Below are 22,060 nucleotides of genomic sequence, written 5' to 3'. Positions count from 1 at the left end.
GGGAGGAAAGGAGTGGGACGCTGGGCTCCCAGGAGAGGAAGGGTCAGTCCTCTGGCTGCCACGAAGAGGCCTCTTGTCCTTCCCCTGCCTCATAAACCTGGAACCTGTGAGAACCTGAAACATGTAAAATCTGAGATGCTGACTCATTTACGGTTATTTGCATAATAATTCTGGGGTGATTTAGCTATGTGCGGCTATGTGTGGCTGATTTAGCTGTGTGGGGCTTCATGGTCATAAGAACAGCCCTTGTTTCTGACCCATCCTCCTGTATCTCTCCGTCCAATGACCCAACCTTTGTTTGGGGACTTACTGTTTGTCACACTTAGGATGATCACCTTACTACGTGCTGGCACCATGCTAAGCACCAGGAATTCAAAGATGAAGCTGATCCATAGTCCCTTGGAAGGTCAGGTCTGTGACTTGTAGGTAGACGAGTGTTTGAAAGGGATCACCCAAAGATAACCCCATGGGTGTCCCTAATTTGGACAAAGAACCCCTCAAACTAGACCCATCTTACTTGCCTGCTTAGATGACCTATTTTCTGGCTACAAACAGCTACTAGCATTACCTGTTCTAAACATCTGGCACTACCTGCTTGCTTAATCACCTTCCCTGTGGCTTCAAACAGCTGTAGGGCCGCACCTCCTCTCCTCCTCCTATCCAGCTGGGGTCCCTCCCTCCCCTTTTTCTTCCCGGAAGGATCTGGTGGATCTGGAGACACCAGATGCACAAGTCCTGATGTCTTTAAAAGGATCAGCCTGGGGAGTAAGTCTCATTTGAGAGCTGTGACATTCGCCTTGACTCTAGTGAAAGTCCAACAGCCAATCCCCTTTTGGCCTTCAACTGGGCACCATGAGGGCCTGTGTCCCCCTGATAGTGGCTCTTCTCTGCGGCCTGGCCTGGGCTGGTAAGTTGCTTTCTGGTGGGCATGAGAGTGATGTGGGTAGGGGTCTTGCCTAAAGAAGCAGAGGGTTGGGGGACTCGGTAGAGGTTAAGGGCAATGGGACAAGGGAGGCTGAGCTCCTTCCTAAGGCTTTGGAGAACTTTTGTCTGAGCTGCAGGAATTATCTCTGGAGTGGACTGGATGGTGTGGAGGGAGTTGCAGGGCTGATGGATTAATTTCATGGAAGTCCCTTCTTGACACCTAGGAGGATCAGCCCCAGACACCCTTTACTCCAACCTTACTTCTGATCTCACAAAGTTTTGTTCTCTGGGGCCACCGTATGGTATAAAGCAGGGGCTGTGGCCCATCGTGTTTGAGTGGTCTGGCTGCCCTTGATCTCTCTTTCCACTGCCTGGTGACAGGGTGTCTGGGGTGTGACCTTTCTCTGGGTAAAACCTTAGGAGATGGGCAGGCTCAGGAGGAAAATGGAAGGACCCCTGACCAGGAGGTGGGTCATGTCCTATCTGGGGCTGTATAAGTGATCAGAGGGATAGGTCTTTGCTCTAGGGTTAGGGGAGCTAATGAACAGAGAAGGCACCTGGTCCACAGGCACAAGCGGTGCAGGGGATGGGACAGGAGAGGAACAGTAACTGTGCAAATGTGGCTGCAGATGCATTGGTGGTTAGTGGGTGGGTAGGAAGGAGTGCCAAGGGAGGGGGCTGAGCTGAGGAGTGTAGGGAGAACCCTCGTCTGCCCAGAGAAGAAAGAATCAGAGCTTGCTGCCCACCCACCTGGGTTGTTCCTGCACAGGACTGTTGTGAGGATTAAATAAGACGATGTATGAGAAGCACCCGGTGTGGAGTGAGATCCCAGTGAATTAGACTTGCAATTATGACTGTGCTTATAAATATTCCTGGGAGAAACTTACTCTTGGGGTCAGTTTTAATTGGGTTGTGGAGAAGGAGACCCCAATGGGATTCTGAAGTGGAAAACCCTTGGAGGAAAAGTCTGTTCCCAGGCCTCCCAACACTGGATGGGATTGTGTACCTCAACTCAGGAAGCAGCTCTGCAGGGGCCCTGGCTGGTGGAGAGGCAGTGGCAGAGAGGGAGAGAAGCATGAGAGCCTCTGGCCTCAGACCTGTTAGTGTGGAGGAGGGGGAACATGTGAGGCCTAGTGTGGAGGAGTGGCTGGGGGGCTTGGGAGAGTAACTCGAGACATCTGGACCCTGGGGGGCCATCTCTGAGGGCAGAGGCGATGGTGGCTTCAGAAGTGCAGGCAAGCCCTTGCTGCTGGGGTGACAACAGGGATGTGATCTGGCTGTGGGACTGATGGAGAAGTGAGGTTCTTGTGGGTGAGGCCTCTGAAGATGGGAGGGAAGAGGATCTGCTCCTGTCTATACTCTCCCAACATCTCAGAACTTAGACGCAAGAATAAGAGTCATATGGAGGCATCACTGCCAGCCTCAGGTCCCCATTTATGGGCTGAGTGCCTGTTGAGGACCTTGGTTGTTTCAAATGAATGGAGGCAGGAAACTGGTCCTGGAGATGAAGCTTCTTGGTTGACTAGGTCTCCATGGAAACACACCTGGGATTCCCTGAGAGCCACAGATGCAGGATGTCCCAACCTTCAGAGGGGCTGAGGGCTGGCACAGAGGGATGCTGCATCCACCCAGGCTTGGGACCACCCATCTGTTGATGGTGGATAGGAAGTGGAAATTCTGGCATATTGAAGTCTTCAAGGGTGCAGAGAAATTTAGTGTTTCATGGGGGTAGAGGGGATCTAAGCTCTTCAGGAGGAATGGAAGGAGCATCTGAGCCTGAAACAGGAATGGCCAAAGTGAAGGAAGGCAGAAGAGAGAGTCAGAGAGATGAGGCAGAGGGACAAGGAGCAGAGGCTGCTGGAGCAGTGATTCAGGCTCCTGGCTGGTTGAGCGTGGCTTGCACAGAGCGTTTGTGTCAACAGAGGCGTGGGGCAGGGGCGCTGGCGTGAGTAGTCAGGGCGACTAGTCATCTGAGTGTCCCCAGAACAGCACAGCAGGTGCCTATGAGGAAGAGCCCCTCCCACCCCTCCACCCTCAGATCCCAAGGTCACCTCGAAGCAGGCCAAGTTCACAGAGAAATGTGAGGACCCCCTGGCATAGGGTTCTTACTGGAGACAAAGTTCTTGAACAGAGATGAAAAAGTCCATGCAGCCAGGGCCATTGGGAGGTGTTCTCCTGAACTATACAGCCGACTATTCATTTGCAGCCTTCTTAACTGGTGCCAGCTGCTGGAATGAAGTGAATTCTTTCCTTGGACTCTGCTGATTTGGTCCATTAAAAACATCGCCCTGATTTGTCTGAATTCTCTCTCTGGATTCTGGGTGTACTGCCAGGCTGACGGAGCAGGCAGCTGATGGGCTGAAAATTTCCCCTCAGGACCTTTGCATTCAGGTTCAAGAAAGCATCAGTTAAGATTCAAGAGGAGTTCCTGTAGTCTGGAAGGGACAAGTGGCTTTGGGCCTTGTCTCTTTTAGGGACTAACCACTGGAGCAGAGGCCTGTCCTCCTGGCCACCTTGGAGGCCCTGTACACAATGTGAAGCTTCCTCAGGACCTGGGTTAACCTTGACCTGACACCTGTGTGGTGAGAAGAATGCAGACCCACAGTGATGACGTCAGCCCGGCTATCAGCAACATCCGTGTGCTGACAACCCACCCCAAGGGATGGCCCTGCTCCTACCAGGGAGGGAGTTGGCTAGATTAGATACGTCAGCAGGGCCACTGCACAGGGAAGACTGCTCCAGCTAGTAGGAACACTTGGCATTTTCAGGATGGGCAGGGAATATTGCCACCATTTATTTATCTAACAAATACTTATGTGGCGCTATGTGTCACACACTGTACTAAGTACTTTACAAATATTAACTCGATTAATTACAAATATTCTGTGAGATAGGCTCCATTATTATCCCACTTTTACAGATTAGGAAACAGGAGCATAGAAGGTTTAAGAACCTGCCAAAGATCATATAGCTACAAAGCAGCAGAACCAGAATTCCAACTCCAAGCAGTTTGGCGCCAGAGTCCAGGTTCATAACCTCTCTGCTATGCCATCCCTCATTAGACACTGTACAAACCCTCATCCCTCAGTCCAAACCAGTAACTAAACCCATATCCATAATATTCCAATCCAGGCTTAAATTGAGACACTAGCCCTGTATCAAATAACAACCAGAACCAAGCTCCAAATCTAGTCTAATGCAAAACTGGGATTATTTCTTCTCTCCTAATCCTGACACATTCCTCAACCCTGAATGCCATCCTAAATCTAACCCTATTCCTAACCGAAATACCAATACAAAATGGTTACTTTATCAATAAATTTGACTCAAGCCCAAATCCCAACTGTGGCTCTTAATCTAAACCTAACTATCCCCAACCCTGGTCTAAATTAGGTTTCAGTTTCCTCATTCAACAAATTCTGATGCTAATTGTAACTGTGACTCTGATCTTGACATTCTCCGTAACCCACAGCCTTACCCCTAAATCCACCATTCATGGAATCCAAACCTCAGGAACCTCAAATGGAAATAAAGATTCTGTTATCACCCTTAAATCCCAGGGTGGAAGGAAATGGGCCCCTGGCTCGCACCCTCTGCTGTCTGCTGTGGTGGACATGGTGGGGCTTGTTTTTTTTCAGAGTTGTAGTGGGTTTGTACCGTTCCCTTAAAAATATCTTGTCTTATGCCCTTGTGACCAAAAGCTTGCTTCTGCAAACCATTTGGCTAGAGTGAGGGATGTGGTCTGTGGTTACATAAGAGTCCTATTCTGAAGCCCACTTTGAACCCACATATGTCTCATTCCCCACTCCATGTATAAACTAATCTGGATGCATTCCAAAGACTGGAAGAAACACAACGATGCACATCAGGGGAAATAGGGTGCAGAGAAGACTTGATGAAGAGGAGGAAAAACTAAGAAGCACAGGACATAAAAGGGACAGGATGAGAACAAGGGGACAGACCAGAAGGGAACAGGCAGGTGGTATCATTGGAACCTCAGGGACTTATCTTCATCTACATGACAAATGAATGGTGGCCTATGGGCCACATCCAGTCCATGGACCTCTTTCTTTGGCCTGCCCAAAGGGTTTTTTTTTTTGCGGCTGGCAGATATGGGGATCCACACCTGTGACCTTGGTGTACAACTGTGCTTATACAGAGCCGCGCTCTAACCAACTGAGCTAACCAGCCAGCTCTTCCTGAAGTTTTTAAAATTTGGAAATTTTGGGCCGGCCCGGTGGCACACTGCTACAGTGCGCCGCTTGGGAGTGCGGCGGCGCTCCCGCTGAGGGTTCGGATCCCACATACAGACCGGCCGCTCACTGGCTGAGCGAGGTGCGGGTGCAGCACCGAGGGTTGCGATCCTGTTGCCAGTCCCGGTCCGGTACGGGCACGACACTGAGGGTTGCGATCCGTTGCCGGTCACAAAAAAAGACAAAAAAAGAAAAAAAAAAATTTGGAAATTTTCACATAAGAATGAAGGTTTCTTTTGAAAAGCTGGAGGCTCCGTCAACACTGAGCCCACATCCCAACACAGCAATAATTGGCCCACCGCCTCCTATTGCCTCATACCCTGCTTCTTACTCATCTATAATACGGGCCTGTCCCAAATAGGCATTCAAGCTTGTGATCCTGGTCTGTATTATGAGCCCTGAAATATGGGGTTGGTGGTCACGGGAGGCTGTGGATGCACTTCTCCCTTGCAGATAGCAATGACCTTCCCTGCCAGATGGGGCCCCTTCCCCTTTTGTGAACCCTCCTGCAGGGAGCACGTTTAGGAAGAGAACAGGATACCCAAAAAGCTGAGTTCGTGACCTCTGCATTCTTCCATAGGAAGAATGGAATCATGTGCATCTCGTTGTAACGAGAAATTTAACCGGGATGCTGCCTGCCAGTGTGACCGCCGGTGTCCCCGGCATAGGGACTGCTGTGAAGACTATGAACATCTGTGTATTGGTGAGGCTCCTTGTGGGATGAAGGGCCTGGGAAGCACGGCAGGCCAGGCCATGGGAACAGCCAGCCTGCTCGCGTGTCCAGCAGTCCAGGGCAGGGTTTGGTACTGGTGAAAGGGGCTCTGAGGGCCTAGAACGAGAGCACCGAGGGAAAGAGGTAGGGGGTAGGGATTTGACCACCACTTGTCTCAGATTTTCTAGGATGTTCTCAACTTAAAATATAGGAGATGGGCTGGTCAGTTAGCTCAGTTGGTTAGAGCATGGTGTTATAACACCAAAGCCAAGGGTTCGGAGATCCAAGGTCAAGGGCTTGGATCCCTGAACCAGTCAGTCACCAAAAATAAAAATAAAAATAAAAAAAAAAAAGAAAAAAGAAACAAACAACCAACCAAACAAAAACTCACCAAAAATTAAAATATAGTAGATGTCATTTACCTGGGTTATCTGAACTATCAGGACTACCAATATCTGGAAAGCTTAAGTACTTAATTCCAAAAAAGAGTAAAATGATAAAAATTTTAGCAAGTATGACATTACAATTATTATTCAACACTTTAAATCACAAAAATATAAAAACGGCAGCAAACTCTCACAACTTGCATGTCACCAGGAAGATCACATCGCGTCACTGTCACTGTCACAATTCATACCACTCCTTCTCTAGTGAGTGGACTAAGTGGCTGAAACATCTCTGAACTGTCATTCGCACCCCACCCCTAAAATGGGAAATACACCAGCCTCCTAAGCCAATTGTTCCTCCAGTACTCCAATGGCACACATTTAGATAAATAGTTTTTAAAAATCATTTTTGAATAGTCTTCTTGTTTAGATGCTTCCAATGTTTTAGACTCCCAGATAAATGACGTGCTTCTGCTTTGTGACACAAAGACTTGCTGGGTTCACTGTCAGACCTTGTGCCCTGACTCCCAGTTTGGAAAACATGGTCACGGAAGCCATGGTAGGGAATGGCCAGCAAGGCCACCTCATGTGCTCACGCAGGTTGTGCACTGCACAAGGGTGCCTTGCTGAGTAGGCAAGCTGCACCAAAATCTACTTGCCAAGCTGGGTGCCCTGGTGCAGACCTGTGTCTGCTGAGAGAAAGGAGGGCCTTCTCTTAATTTGCCCAAAGGGGTATCTGCTGACCCAGCCGTGTGCCCACAGAGCTGCTTCCACTCACATGGGACCTTTTTTCAATTTGCACAAAACCATCTTATGTACTAGTAGAGGCCCTGATGATCAGGCCCAGGCAGGGAGGTCCAGGCTCAAGGCTCAGTGCCAGATTTAGAGCCTACCATTTTTCAGCTGCCCTCATGGCCCCACTTTTTTTTGACCATTCAGCAGACACAGGAAGGCCAGTTCACCTTGGACCATTAGGCTGGCATTTCAAGATAGAGGGAATACTCAGCTTAGGAGCCATTTTATATCTAAGTTTCGATTTGCCACTCAGAACTCCTTTGCCATAGAAAAAATATAAATGATTAGGATTCCAGCTCAGCTCATAAAAGTCTATTTAGCATAAAATGTGGCTGAATTAAGAATCCTATGGGTTGCCAGCACTTAGAACACGGCCTGGCACAAAGTAAGTGATCGGAAGATGTCTGTTGACTGGATGAATAACCTGGCTGGTGGTTCTGATGGTAACACAGTACTTTCCAGCAAACTCACTAATAGCATTCCACTGTTCCCTGCCCATAGCCAAGGCAGCAGTCCCACAGCTTGCAGGTTCAGGGAATGGGGCAGTGAGAGGAAGGTGCTTTTCTGAACTCGCCTTCCCTGCAATCAGTCTCTGTGGCTATTTCCAAGTGGGGCAAAGAGAGAAGGGAACTTGGTATCTCAGGAAAGAGTTCTCTTTCCCTGAGGCCCTGAGAATTGACCCTTGACTCTGATTAGGAGTTACTATAGGTCCGGGATGTTCCCAAGTGAGGGCCCTATCATTTGGAGGGTGTCAGGACTCTATCCATCTGTCTGCTTTAGTTTTTTAAAAAGCCATAACCAAAATCAGAGTTTTCAGTCCTGAAGGAACCACCTTCTGCCTCCCTCTCCCCTTTTTACAGATGAGCACATCAGGTACCAGAATGGTAAAGTGGTGGGAGATTTGTCACCTGGGGAAATTATTTTCATTGTTTATAACTGTTTTTGATAATCTGTCTTCTATTGGAAATGTCTTCATTTTCAGTCTCAACCTCCTTTAACTGGTGCTTGTCCATCATCCCCCAACCCCTGCTTAGCATCTGCTTCCAGTGCACGTGCTTGTCCCCGAGGCTGGGAGAGCTGAGAACCAGGAAAAAAGGGGGGAGGGAAATCCTTGGGGATGGTTGGTGACTTTATTTTTCTACCTACAGCTGAAGAGGACCCCAAAGAGCCAGAGCTGGAGGAAGAGATGGAAGAGGCCCCGGCCAGCAGTGAGTCTGCATCCCCAAATGGGAGCCTTCAGGATAAAGGAGGAGGGGCACGAGGGGGTGACATGGAGGGGGTGGCTGTACTGGTGGTAACAGGCCCAGGCCTGAGCCAGATGAGAGGGGCTCTGACTTGGGGCCTGCGAGGGAAGATGCGTGAGGGGCTCAGCCAGCCTGGGGGAGGGGTAGCCAGGAAAGAGACTGAGGTCTGGAGAGGGAAGTGGAAGAGATTTTATTTTTAGAGTGGGACGATTATAAAAACAACAGCCCAGAAAATAAAGTTCGGCAGCAGACAGGACTTCCTGACTGTGAAGGGTGTGCACAAATTAAGCTTGTTTGTTTTCCTTCCCTGGAGATCTTTCATGGGAAGAGTCAGGAAAGACAGGCTGAGGGAGGGACTGGCCTGCAGGGTGATCAGAGTGACCTCTAGCCGTTGGCCAGGGACACACCTCCCCTCTGTCCTCCCAGACTTGTACTCGGCCCCCAACTCCTGCCAGGGCCGCTGCCATGAAGCCTTCGACAGGCACCACCCGTGCCACTGCAATGACCGCTGCCAAGAGTTTGGGAACTGCTGCAAGGATTTCGAGAGCCTGTGTAGCAACCACGGTCAGTCTCCTGCCCCCTTAGCATAGCTCCAGACAGAGAGGGACTCTAGCGCAGTGGGTCTCAAACTGTGGCCCCGGGACCAGAAGCTTCAGCGTCGTCTGAGAATTCAGTAGAAGTGCAAGATCTTCACCCTAGACCTACGGAATCAGAAACTCTGGGGGTGGGCTCACCCCTCTCTTTTAACAAGCAGGTTCTGATGAGTGCCAGAGTTTGAGAACCTCCCTAGAGGGAAGGGGCAGTATGGACATTTTGCAGACATTCTGTGGGCAATGCCATGTGCTGATTTTAAGGGTCCTTCAGGCTTTAGTCCCTTGCCCTCCAGACACTAGGGTGTCTGACTGTGGCCACTCTCCCTTGCTGTGGGCTTCTCAAAGATGTCCAACAGGGGATGCACACCCCCTGCCTTCCCCCTGGCTCTGAAAGCACGCCTCCCCCAATTACTCCTAGAGGGCTTCTCCTACAGCAGCGACGCCATAACCAAAGAGGAACTTCAGAGCATCTCCGAGAAGATCTACAGGGCAGACACCAACAAGGCCCAGAAGGAAGACATCGTTCTCAATAGCCAAAACTGCATCTCCCCCTCAGAGACCGGAGACCAAGTGGATCGCTGCCCAGAGCCGTGAGTTCCCCTCCTTCCTCTTCCTGCTCCCCCGGCGGCTGCCCCCCATCCTCACTGCTTTTGATGTCTCCACTCTTTTCTCCTCAAGTCAGGCAGGATCAAAGGGAGAGGAAAAAATAGGTCTCCAGAGACAAATAAAGCTGTCTTGAGGGACTGTGGGTACCAGCTGGGTGGGTTTCTGTGACTGGGCAGGCTGAAGATAGAACTGATCTTCCAAGAGGTGAGGTGGAAGAAAAGTGATCTCACGTGTGGCCTTCAAGAGTGTCTGAAGCACCCTACTCCTGAACCCAACCCTCACATGCCTGCCCGACCCATCTAGAAGTTTCTGGAGGGGTTCATGCCTCTCAGTGGATCTCCCTCCACCTGCTCCAGGCTCTTCACCTATGTCAATGAGAAGCTGTTCTCCAAGCCCACCTATGCAGCCTTCATCAACCTCCTCAACAATTATCAGCGGGCGACAGGCCACGGGGAGCACTTCAGCGCCCAGCAGCTGGCCGAGCAGGACACCTTCCTCAGAGAGATCATGAGGACAGCAGTCATGAAGGAACTCTACAGCTTCCTCCATCACCAGAGTGAGTGAGCCATCCCCCAGGTCCCCACGAGGCAGCACTGAGGATGCGGGTCTGTCTGCCGCAGAGCCAGGCGCCTCTGGGGCCTCCACAGGGGGGAGGTTAGGAGAGCAGGTGAGGAAGCGGTGGGAACCACCTGGAGGCCAATGGACATCTGGGAGGGATCAGGGATGAAGCCAGAGAAAAGCCAAAGAGTAGTGATGGACCCAACCAGGAGCTGAAGAACCCCGCCTGGCTGGCCTGGCAATCACATCTTCTGACTTTAATGCGGGCTGCCTTGCATACCCCCACCCTCCACTTCAGTGTCAGGGGGCTCTGCAGGGCCGTAAGCCTCCCCCACTCACATCCCCACCCCACCCCCGGGTACTTCTTGGCCATCTTGGCTGATTCCAGGGTCGGCACCTTATTTCAGACAGGTAGAGCCCCTGACTCCACTCCCTCCTCCTGCACTGAGTCCAGGAAGGGCGTTGGCTGGCTCCACGTTTTGGCTGGGGAAACAGCAACAGAAAACCAACAAAGATTCAGAGAGGGAAGTCCTACCGGGAAGAGTTCTGGCTGGAATGTGTCCAGATACAGATACGGTTCAAATCGGACCAAAAAAGGTTTTAGCCGCAGGGCTTCTTGGCATGGGGTTGTGTTTGTTAGTGTCCTCCACATTCCCTTCCCGAACTCAGGCAGCTGGGCTTCGTCTCAGGGGCGGCCCTGTCCAGGTCCTTCCTCGCTGGGCTGGCCGTGGGATGGCCTCAGCTCAGCCGCTGCGCGCCATCCACCTCTGGTCAGGAGTTGGTAACGCTCTGTTGTTAGGTAAAGCCAGTGACACGCGAGTCATCCTATGAAGACGAGGTAATCCTGTGAAGAGGACGCAATCCTGCGCTGCCCCCTGGTGTTCGCTTTTTAGTAAACACAAGAGAATCTTGGTCCCGACGTCACTTGTCAATGAAAGAATTGGAGGCTCAGGCAGGCTGGACTTTTGTCTGAGGCCACAAGGATGCCGGGAGCAGAGCTGGGGCTGGAACCCAGGGCTCCCAGCCAGGCTGCTCCATTACTCACCCCCTCCTCCCTTCTCTCCATATCCAAGTCCTGCTTATCCTTAAAGAGCTAGCTCACATCCCACCACATTTATGAAGGCTGCACCTGCTCCCCGGCTCTGCTGCTTGCTCATGGCGTGACCTGGGCAAGTTATTTTGTCTCTCTGACTCTTGTCTATGAAACAGGGTCTTTGAGGACTGATGCTTGGGAAGCACCCAGTAGTAAGTCTGGCATGCAGTAAGGGCTCCCTGAGTAAGAGCAGCAATTCAGTTGGTGAAACAATGCTGTTATTTCATGTTTATTTAGTTTTGCTTCCCAATTGTGTTTTAAGTCCTTGAAAGGAGGAGATATGTCTGGTATCTCTTTTGTGTCTACCACACATAATTCTGGGCAGTGAACAGTCAATATTCGATGGCTCCCTAATTTAAATCTTCATCCCTGACCTTTCCCATAGGTCCCGACAGCTTTTTCAACATCTCCACTTGGCTATCTGACTGGTCTCTACACCTCCGGACTTGCTTCTCTCTGGGTCTTCCCCATCTCATAAATTACAAACATCCGGTTGCTCAGGCCAAAAGCCCAGGAGTTAGATTTCATTCTTCCCTTTACCTCACTGCTCCCCCATCCCCCATCTCCTCCATCAGTCACGTCCACCTTCAAAAGATATCTCCTGTGGATCTTCGTACTGGCCAGCCACCAAAAAATCAAAAAACCCCAAACCAAAATATATCCCCGATCTGCCTGCTTCTCACCCCTCCTCCATGGCTACACCACAGTCTGAGCCACCATCAAATTCTTACCTGGACAAAGCATTAGTTCAGAACTGGTCTCTCTGCTTCTGCTATGACAAGCCCATTGACTTTTTTTATGTGCACAACCAGAGTGATCCTTTAAATTCCTATCACGCAATTCCCCTGCTTAAAACCCTTCGATGGCTTTCCATTACCAAGAAGCTATAGAGTTATTAAAAGATTGGTCTCTGGAGCTAGACTCTGTGGGCTCAAGTGCTCTCTATCTCTTATTAACTGTGTAATCTTGAATGAATTTTATAACCTTTGTCTGCCTCAGTTTCCTCATCTCTAAATTGGGTATAATTAATACCAGCCATATGTGAAGATTCAACATGAGGATTCAATGTTATATTGAAAGCGATGAAAACAATGCTGGGCACACAGAAAACACTCAGTAAATCCAAAACATTTTTTTTATTACTACTATTTGACTGAGCTCTGACCGTCTTGCATGGCTTGCAGGATCTGGCCCCTGCCTGCCTCTCAGACCTCCTCTTCTGCCACTCTTCCCTCCTGCTCACTGTGCTCCAGCCACGTTGACCTTCTTTCAGTTCTTTGAACATCAAACTGAAGTCTGGAGCCTTTACACTTGCAGTTCACTACACAGAAGAATCTTTCCCCCAGATCTTTGCATGGTCAATTCCTCATCCTCCAAGTGTCTGATTAGTGTTATCTCCCCAGTGAGGCCTTTCTGGTCTTCTTTCTAGAGGACCCCCTAACTTCCATCTCCACCTCTAGTCATTATGGGCTACTCTACTGTACTGTCTTCACGGCACTTATCTGAAATCATGTTATCTATTTATTGTTTACTTGTTTACTATTTGTCTCCTCTGCTGAATGTAAACTATAGAGATCAGGTGCTTGTTATTTCCTGCTAAATCCTCAGCCTTTAGATCTGGGCCTGGCACAAAACAGGTGTCTACTGATAATTGTTGAGTGAACAGTTGAACACATTTGCTGACTGAACCCACGTGTGTCTTGATGTGCTGGAGCAGGTAGTCCTTCCTTGCCTCCGGGGACCTGGGCACATTTCCTCTCTCCAAAGCCTTCTGTGTTCCTCTCCCCAGACCGCTACAGCTCAGAACAAGAGTTCGTTGATGACTTGAAGAACATGTGGTTTGGGCTCTATTCAAGAAGCAGTGAAGAGAGAGACTCAAGTGGCTTTGAACATGTCTTCTCAGGTGGGATCACTCTGCTTGGAAAGAAAGGGTTGGAGGGGTGGAGAGGAAGGGCCTTGCCCAGGAGCAGGGCAGCTCTGGGCATGAATGCATCAGCAGCCAAGCCAGCTAGCAGGGTGGGACACATCCACTCCCAGGCTAAGACGGTGGGGCGCGAGGAGCCATTTTGAGAGACAGTCTCTTCTGGAGTATCTAAGGGGGAAATAAGACCAGATACTGGGGCTCCCAAGGGGGTACATCTGAGATGGGACATGTGTTTGGGGCAAGGTTGGCTGCCTCTGGACAGTCCTCTGTGTCCAGTGCTTGATCAGTTGCTTCCCAAGAAGGCCATCGTCTTTTCCCCACTGCCCCATCTCATAAAGCTCCCACCAAGCCTGGCTTGCTCCTGGAGAAATGGCTGAGAGTGGTCACCAGACTCAGCCAGAGGAGGGATTCTCCCAAAGGCTTGAGCTGAAAGGGGAGGATAGGGGTGTGAGGGACTCTGGGAAGTTGGGCAAGGGGCTGAGCAGGTGGACGTTCTAGAAGTCAGAGACTGGAGAAGGGAAACAGCCTTAGTCTGGGGTGGAGAAAGGGGACTAGAGGAGAGGGATGGGGAAGAAAGCCCAGATCTCCCACCTTGGACTCTCTATTACAGGTGAAGTAAAAAAAGGCAAGGTCACCGGCTTCCACAACTGGATCCGCTTCTACCTGCAGGAGAAGGAGGGCCTGGTGGACTATTACAGTCACATCTACGATGGGCCTGTGAGTACTGAGCACTGACCCAATGGGCTGGAAAAGCCTTGTTATGCCCAGACTTCCTGCCCTCACTCTGTATTCCAAACAGTCAGAACTGTCTATCGCTCTGACACTCATCGACATCCCCATGGGGATTGTGTCCTCATCTGTGGGAGAGCAGCTTTAGCCAGGCAGGACACTGGGATTCCCTTCTGAACAGTGAAGCCTCTGGGACTACAGGGGACAGGAGCAGAGGGTACCATATCTGGGTGGGAGGCCAGGGCCAGGGGAGGGGAGGATTCTCAGAGAATCTAAGGACATGCAATTACCTAGTGCCTGAATTTCCTTAGAAAGTGGATGGAAGATTTAGCCTGGCTAGTCTGAGCTAAACTCCACACATTTAACCAGAAAGAAACCTTTCCTGCCCTGTGCCAGGAAATAATTTGAGGACAATAAACTGTCCTTCTCTTCCGCATATGAAGCCCACAGAGAACAGTTATGTCTCTACTAGCCTGGGATTGGTCACAGGGATGCTGACTCTGGCCTCCCTGGGGAGGTGCACTGGCAGCTCCAGACAGAGGGTCCGAGTGGGGCTCAGACACCTTAGCAGGGAAGGCTGTTCCCTCTGTCCATTTAAAGAATGCAGTCTCTCTGGAAGGTTCACATAGGCCCCCACTAGACCAACTACTGGCTGCTGGTTGCCATTTGTCATCTGTCAGACCCTGTCCTGGCATTCAGATCCCCTTTGCCCCCTTTCTCTCCGCAGTGGGACTCCTACCCCGACGTGCTGGCAATGCAGTTCAACTGGGACGGCTACTACAAGGAAGTAGGCTCGGCTTTCATCGGCAGCAGCCCTGAGTTTGAGTTTGCTCTCTACTCCCTGTGCTTCATCGCCAGGCCTGGCAAAGTGTAAGCACTGGGCCAGCCAGGCCTGGGGCACAGGCTGGGGCACAGGCTGGCCTCAGCCACGATAGGGTCAGGAGGCCTGCATTCTGCCACCAAGTGGCTGAGAGGGCTGGGATAAGTCACTGTTCTGGGCCTTGGTCTCTTGCTTAGACAATGGAGTTGTTAAATTAGATTGGTGGCTGCCAAACCTCATCTTAGCAGCAAAAACACCTCTCCTTTGTCTCCCCCACCACTCCAGGTGAAATCTTAACATATAAAACAGAAATGGAGCTGTCTTGGACTCTAAGCCTCTCTATTTGGCTCCTGAAGCTGCTTGGGGGAACCCTAGAATCCAGGAGAGTACAGTTTGGAACCAATGGGCCTCATGTTTTCTAACATTTGGAGACTTTGGATCTTACCACTCCTGAAACCCAAAGCAAACGTTTAATGTCTGTGGATTTCAGCTGTAGTACCTGGGATTTTGGAGATTTTAGATAATTGTTCTGGGAAAGATGAAGAGTAGTGTTCTTTAAGAGATAGAAACTAAGGCATAGATTTTGAAAGGGCTCCCTGCACATGGGGAGCTGGAGGCAGTGGCTGAAGAGAGCTGTGGCGGCTCTGTCATAGAGGCCATTTAAAACAGGATGGAGCCCTTCTTCTTGGGTTGGGCTTGATCCTTGCAGCCTGGGGACAGAGGCAGGGTGGAAGGCCCCTCTGATTTTGTGATCTTTCCCCACAGGTGCCAGTTAAGCCTGGGTGGACATCCCTTGGCTATCCAGACCTATCCTTGGGACAATTCCACGTACGGAAATGGCAAGAAGTACATCGCCACAGCCTACGTGATATCTTCCACCCAATAGAGATTCGGGCCAGACAGGGACATGAGGGCAGTGAGGGCTCTCGCAAGCCTGAGGTGCTGTCTCTGCTCTGGACTGGAGAGGGGAGGGAGGAGACTGGGAGGCATTCCCAAATCTAGAAATGTCCTTATAGGAAAGAGAGAAAAGATATGAATTAGAAAAATTCAGGGAAATGATCAAATTTTGTCTTCCAGTATTTTGGTAATGTAGACTAAGAAACAGGTCCAGACAGAGAAGGTGGGAGCCCGGTAGCTCTTTGCCCTGATGTGTTGTGGAACCATGAGCAGTTCCTCTTACCTCATTGGACCTCATGCTCCCCTTTAATGTAAAGGGAAGAGTCTGTCCCTTTCCTCTTTTTTGAGGTTAGTGAGAGAGCAAACCTGATGATATTATTACCGTGAAGGTGTTTTCAATTGTTCTTAGGAAGAACGGCTGCTAGAAATTCAAGATTACTCTAATAGCTGTTATTGTACACAGCTCTGCAATCTGCAGTTCAGTCCTGTGTTGGGGGCCTCGAAGAAGTCAGGCCACAGAAGTCAAGTATCTGGCCTTTGGTCTTTTCTAGAGTTAGATCCTCTCAGAACAGTCTGGGAGAACTCTGACACTGGACGGAGAAGGGTAATGGTTGGTGCAGTGAGTGGGTGGGGGTGGCGGGGCCTTCTCCAGGCCTGAGTGCTTTTGCAGCCAGCTCAGTATCTGCACCAAGAAGCTTCCCACTTGTGGGCGTTTAGTGCAGTTACAGACTTGTATTTTGATCCCAAATAGTTTTTTGAAAGAGTTCCCCTCATGGGAAGAAGATTTAGCATCAGAAGAGGAAAGAAACCTACAGCTTGGTCTCATTAACATAATTATTTTAAGGCTTATCCATCACTCATGATGTGAATAACTCTACAACGGGACACTAGGGAGACTGGGGCTCTCTATCTCAACATCAATTATGCGTTTCTCCCCTGACCCCATTGGGAACCAGATGCTGTTCCACAGAGCCAGTCCTGAACTGTGGTTTAGATGGTTTGAGTTTTCATTAAAGTCATTTAATAAAATTTGAAATGTGTTTCTTCTTTGCATATGGCCCCCCTGGGTTGCCCATCTCCCTGCCTTTTCCCTGAAGCAGGGTTGGGAGTGATACTCCTGCTTTAGTGTCTTTTCAAAACGGCTTAGAGAATGTGGTATCTGGGTGTAGTCCCTGACGACTCACCAAATCTCTCTGGCCAAGAGGGGTAGAGAATTCTTCCTGGTGCACTTGTAATGTGAAGGATGGCAGGAGCATTGCGCACAGATTATGAGGAGTAAATGGAAATTGGTGGCTCCCAGCCCTGATGATGACCCGTCCCCTTGATCATACACAATAAACATAAGAATGCCCCTGGATGCAGCTTCTGTGGTTGCAGAGGTTGACCAAACAGGGAAGAGGAGGTGCTAAAGAGCTACACAAAGAGACTTCTCACCTGTAAACAGATTATTTAAGCCACAATGCTAGGAAAATGTCAGGTATGAAAAGATACCTCAGGCAAGTTACAGAATGCAGATGCAGGGGACAGGGCCTTGTCCTGCCGTTCCCCACAAATGAGCAAGTCAGGGAGTCAGCAGAGCAGAGTGGTCACAGGTATATGCTCTAAAGTCAGGTTACCCAGGTACCTAGCCAGGCTCTGTCACTTGCTGGCTATATGAACAAATTTCTTAATTATTCAGATCAGTTTCCTCATATTACCATTGTTGTGAGATAAGGAATATAAATTGCCAGCCATTCTCACACTAATTCTAGTCTTACTTATTATACAGATTTCGTAATGTACTAAGAGAGGCAATTCATCTTCCCTGTTATCAGCCTTACCTTTCACCTTCTGGTGCCCAGTACACGTTCTCCTTAAAGACCTCTTCAGAGGTCTTCCAGGTCAAGTAGGAGGCAGAGAGACAGAGATGCAGGAGAGAGTTACCATATCCCAGGGTCTGGACCTTAGCTCTGCAGGAGGGAGAGGTAGGAACTAACATTTGTTAATCTCTTACCATGACCCAAGCTGTGCTAAGTAGTCCTTTTATACACATTTTCTCACTCAGGTAGGTATTTTTATCTTTACCATTTAAATTTTACATAGACAATTGAGGCTCAGATTAAGCCATATTCTTAGTAATTGTCAGAATAATGATTGTAAAATTCAACCCTTTTCCTCATGCTGTGCTGAGTCCAGATTTCTAGCAGTATCTACTCATTTATTGATTCGTTATTCATTTGAAGAATACTTATTAAGGCCTATAACAGAGGCTGCTGGTTGCTTCTCAGTATCTGCTCTCCTCCTATTCTTGCTTATTTACTGAACTCTCAGTTTCTAAATGAACACGAGACTGCCAAGAGTGAAAACTCTCAACCTCCCTTATAACCAGAAGTGGCCATGTGTCTAGGACCTGGCCAATGACATGTAAGAGGAAGTATTCTTAAAGGGCAGGGGTACCATTATTACCACCCTTGCCCCTTCCTGGATTTCAGATGAGAATCTGGAGCTTGAGCAGCCCTCTTAAACCATGAGTGAAAGCCATGTGCTGAAGATGGTAGAACAATGAGGTAGAAGGAGCCTGGGTCTGACACTGGGATTGTCATACCAGTTCTGGATTGCTAATATTCAGTCTTATATGAGAGACAAATAATCTCTCATCTTTAACCCACTCTTATTTTGGGCTTTCTGTCACATGCAAACAAACCTAATACGGTATCTCTGTAACAGTAAGCCCTAAGGTTCATTAATTCTCTTCCTGAAGTTACTTAGCTAATACCCTTTCTTAAGATTCATATTAACTGTGAGAATGTTCCCTAACTTACCTATTGGAAAGATACCAATAACTGTTTTGGATATAAAATCAACAGCATTCACAATCATTAATTTCAGCATTTTACTGTTGTAATAATAAACATTCATGTTTATGTCCACTGACCATTAGAATTTCAACATATATAACACATATAAAAGAGGTTGTCTCTTTGAAAATGACTATCCAAGTACTAGCGATAAGTTCAAATGAGATGACTGGGGTTTAGTCTCAGTAAAAATAAATAACGAATAAAAGAGACATAAAAGAAAGGCATGATATACCAATCTTGTTGAATCCTATTTGAAGGCGATTGTCAACACCTAGAAAGAAAGAACTTAAGATGGCCCATGTCTGAGCTCATGGGAGAGAAGGCTGCCATCACAGGCACAGTTTTTTGTGGTACAATTGGAGCTTCAGAATTAGGTGATGATGACCAGCAAGACCATTCAATTAACTCTTCTCACTTTGATTCTACACTCAATAAGCAAACTTTTGATTATTTTATGGTTTGACAGAGAGGGAGGAAGGAAGGGAAATAGAAAACAGAGGATTCACCCAAGGGCCTATGAGGTTTTACTAGAGCAGCCAATGGCCCCCCCTTATCTCTCATCTTGATCAACTGTACCAGAATTAATAAAACTAATGCGATTGCTTTTGTTAAGAACATCAATAAATCAATATATGTTTAAAAATGATTTATTATTGATTTTAAAATAAAGAAATCTTAAAAGTCAGTCATCTATCTCATAAGGCAACAACAAAAATATCATTTCATTAGTAAATATTTTGATGATGCACATAATGATTTGACTACTATGACTTTAAAATACAAAGATACCCAACAATTAAACAATGGGAAAGATATGCTAATGATATGACCTTGAGAGGGAGGACGCTGAGGTGGTTTTTCATTGATCAGTGCCAGGGTTTCTGGTTCCCAGCCTCAACTATACAGTTGTTTCCTGTGCTTTAAAAAATTCTGAGGCTCATGCTGCACTCCCGACTAATTAAATCAGAGTCTCTGGGACATAACTTAGAAATCAGCTATGCACATTAATGCTCCCTAGGTGATTCCAAAGTTCAGTCAAGCTTGAGAACTGCTATATAGAGCTATTTCAAATAGAAAGTTGTGTTTGTTTCTGTGGACTTCTAAAATGATTTTTGTTTTGTTTTACAATTTTAGAGTTGTCACAGCAATGAAAGAAGGTTCACACACACTGGATGCAGAAGCAAAAAGTGTTAAAAGCTTCATATTCTTCCTTCTCTGTAAGCCAGAGCATATCTAAAGACAGACCTTAATACTGACACATGTCAAAGAAAGACTCAGAAAGATACACTTAAAAAAGCAGAGTCTATTTGCAGAAGATGCAAGGGAGTCAGCCTGAAGGACTGGTTTGCCCAATACAAGTACTTAAAGGAAAACAAAATCCCGCAAAATTGCCGGGCTTACCAGTTTACATTAGTTTGTTCATAGCAGAGACACAGTAACTTTCTCACGTGGTTATCGTACTTACAAAAGTCATGACATATCGTTAGACACTAGTAAGGTAAATATTGGGGATGAAATTGTTTGGGGAGGGAGAGTCCAAAGAAACATTCAAGGCTTTTTTGTTATGGGGATCCGAATAAGTCAGGATGACCCTGCAGTGCTTGGGTTATCTGATGCAAAGTTTAGTCATGCTAGATATCAGAAATCATCAACACAAGATGCTGACACCAATCGGGGGACTGCTCGCCTTTAGAAACCCTTCCCCAACTTCTCTTGGAGAGACAGCTTTTCTATTGTCTCCCTTATGCATAAGTCTGTCTCTTTTTAATAAAGCGTTGCTTGCCTTAAAAAACAAACAAACAGAAAACCACAACAAAGTTTAGTCATGCTGAAGCCCTCTCAAGGGTCAGACTTTGCTTTTGCACACTGTCCCGGGTTCTAACCAGGAAGCAGGGCTCGTGAACCTGACCTTCTGCGCACGCTCGAGCCCAGGCCTAGGGGGCGGGGCGAGGGCGCGCGGGGACTTGTGGGAAACCCAGGAAGGCGGGGCCGGGCGTGAGTTGCTGCAGGTCTGGGTGGGCGGCCGTGGGGCCGGTAACGGCCGGGTCAGGTGAGCGAGAGTTGTCGTTATCGCCGGCGGGAGTAGTCGAGGAGTGCTTTGGGGTCGCCTGGCGGGAGGAGGGGTGCGGCACGGCCGCGGGTCTGGGTGAGGCGGAGCAGGCGAGGGCGGGCGGTGGAGCGGTGTCCAGGGTAGCGGCGTCCTGGGGCGCGCGTTCCGAGGAGGGGTTTCGTGACCCGGGCCTGGACGTTCCGCTTCGCTGAGGGACCCTCCGTCCCCGCTGCCCGGAGCTTTGGGCGGTTCGTGGTGGTGGGAACTGCAGAGCTCCCCTCCCGAGAAGACCGCGGTGGGGCCCGCCCCCTTTCGGCGTGGGTGTGCACTGTTCGCCTGGATGTTGGGTATGAAAATGATACCCCAAGCGCTGGAAGTTTGTGGTTACCGGCCCAGACCCCAGCACCATCGCAGGTTCCGTGGGAGCAGTTGGTCCTGCGACAGCAGTAGAAGTGATGGGTGAAATGGGAAAGCTTTCGACCCCCTACAGCATCTCGGGGGCTTGCCGTGCTTTTATTCATATTTTCGAGTCCCCAGCAAAGCATTGTAGTAGTTTTGTTTTTGAATGAGATGTACATATAGATCAAACATGGACAGTATCCAAAAGAAGCTTAAATTTAGTTTAGTTGTTGAGGGTAGGGGGTCAGAAGATGTATCTGCATCTGCAGCTATCTTTCAGTGAGATACTGACTATCCTAAATAAATCTCTTTTCTATTCCCTTCTCTCACCCGCCTTACTTCCCTGCCCTCCCCCTTATGCTTTGAATCTCCTCCCAACTTTTGGGGGACCTTGCCCGGTCACTCACCCTTTTTCTTATATCTTCTTTTTCTTGGGTCCTCCTCCCCCCAGATTGTACTCAAGATCAAGTCTTACATTATTAAAGACAAATTTACTGTAACCCCATATGATGTCACTTACTTAGCTCATTTCTTTTTGCCCTTTCTTTAAAAGTCCCATTAAAACTCTCAATAATCTTTATATGACTAAATATAATGAACTTTCCCTCTCCGTGACCACTGTGGCATTTGGCACTGCTAACCTTTCCCACTTTCTTGAATTCATTTTCTCCGGTTTTCTGTGAGAGTACTCTCTAGGCTTTCCTCCCAGCTTTCTATGTGCTGCTGCCTAGTTTTTCCTATGTTGGCATCTCTTCTTCTGTTTGTTCCCTAAATGTTAGTGTTCCCTAAATATTAGTGTTCCCTAAATAATTAGTGTGATTATTCCCCAATAGTCACAATGGTTAAATGTATCCAAATCCTTGATTCTAGCTTCCACCTTGTATTAGTTTGTCTCTGTTGCTTATAACAGAATAGCGGAAACTGGGTAATTTATAAAGAAGTGAAATTTATTCCTTACAGTTTTGCAGACTGGGAAGTCCAAAACCCAGGGAGCACATCTGGTGAGGGCCTTCTACAGCTTTGAAAGGTGTCACATGATGAGAATGGCAAGCGAGAAAGAGAGCTAACCTTCTCACTTGCTCCACTTTTAAAGCCATCAGAACCACACCCATTACTCCAAGAATGGATAAATCCATTCACACTCTAATCACTTCATAAAGGCCCAGCCTTTCAATTACCATAATAGGATTTCCTGCCCTCTTAACACTGTTACTGTGGGGATTAAGTTTAGTTTTGG

General features: G+C 48.4%; 2 protein-coding genes across 5 annotated transcripts in view; both read left to right on the top strand.

The window, feature by feature from the left end:
• Nucleotides 1-852: 852 nt before the first annotated feature.
• Nucleotides 853-15,600, top strand: ENDOU (endonuclease, polyU-specific). 3 transcript variants are annotated; one of them, XM_008592445.1, is made up of 10 exons: nucleotides 853-911; nucleotides 5,762-5,880; nucleotides 8,225-8,278; nucleotides 8,741-8,878; nucleotides 9,326-9,497; nucleotides 9,870-10,069; nucleotides 12,954-13,067; nucleotides 13,699-13,805; nucleotides 14,545-14,687; nucleotides 15,403-15,600. In XM_008592445.1, the coding sequence occupies exons 1-10, from the start codon at nucleotides 853-855 to the stop codon at nucleotides 15,521-15,523; spliced, it is 1,227 nt and encodes a 408-aa protein (XP_008590667.1). In that variant the 3' UTR covers nucleotides 15,524-15,600. The 3 variants fall into 3 exon arrangements, with proteins under 3 accessions (XP_008590667.1, XP_008590668.1, XP_008590669.1); XM_008592446.1 differs by lacking the exon at nucleotides 5,762-5,880 and having other exon boundaries at nucleotides 853-907; XM_008592447.1 differs by lacking the exons at nucleotides 5,762-5,880; nucleotides 8,225-8,278 and having other exon boundaries at nucleotides 853-907.
• A 4,757-nt stretch (nucleotides 15,601-20,357) lies between these two features.
• Nucleotides 20,358-22,060, top strand: part of RPAP3 (RNA polymerase II associated protein 3) — a 33,244-nt gene continuing 31,541 nt past the window's right edge. The window contains exon 1 of one of the 2 annotated variants that reach the window (XM_008592443.1): nucleotides 20,358-20,424. The gene's annotated coding sequence lies outside the window, so the exon portion shown is untranslated. Of the gene's footprint in view, nucleotides 20,425-20,710; nucleotides 20,772-22,060 lie in introns of those variants that run through there. The other variant, XM_008592444.1, reaches the window with a different exon arrangement.

This window comes from Galeopterus variegatus, unplaced genomic scaffold, assembly GCF_000696425.1.
Source record: "Galeopterus variegatus unplaced genomic scaffold, G_variegatus-3.0.2 Scaffold7932, whole genome shotgun sequence".
NCBI classification, from domain to species: Eukaryota; Metazoa; Chordata; class Mammalia; order Dermoptera; family Cynocephalidae; genus Galeopterus; species Galeopterus variegatus.
Note: the sequence above shows the minus strand (reverse complement) of the source record. Positions and strands in the feature narration are given on the sequence as shown.

Bases quoted from the DNA above. Each gene is read 5' to 3' on its own strand.
- ENDOU (XM_008592445.1), top strand. From the start codon at position 853: ATGAGGGCCTGTGTCCCCCTGATAGTGGCTCTTCTCTGCGGCCTGGCC. The intron at 9,498-9,869 runs GTGAGTTCCCCT...CACCTGCTCCAG, and splicing joins GTGGATCGCTGCCCAGAGCC to GCTCTTCACCTATGTCAATG. The intron at 13,068-13,698 runs GTGGGATCACTC...TCTCTATTACAG, and splicing joins CTTTGAACATGTCTTCTCAG to GTGAAGTAAAAAAAGGCAAG.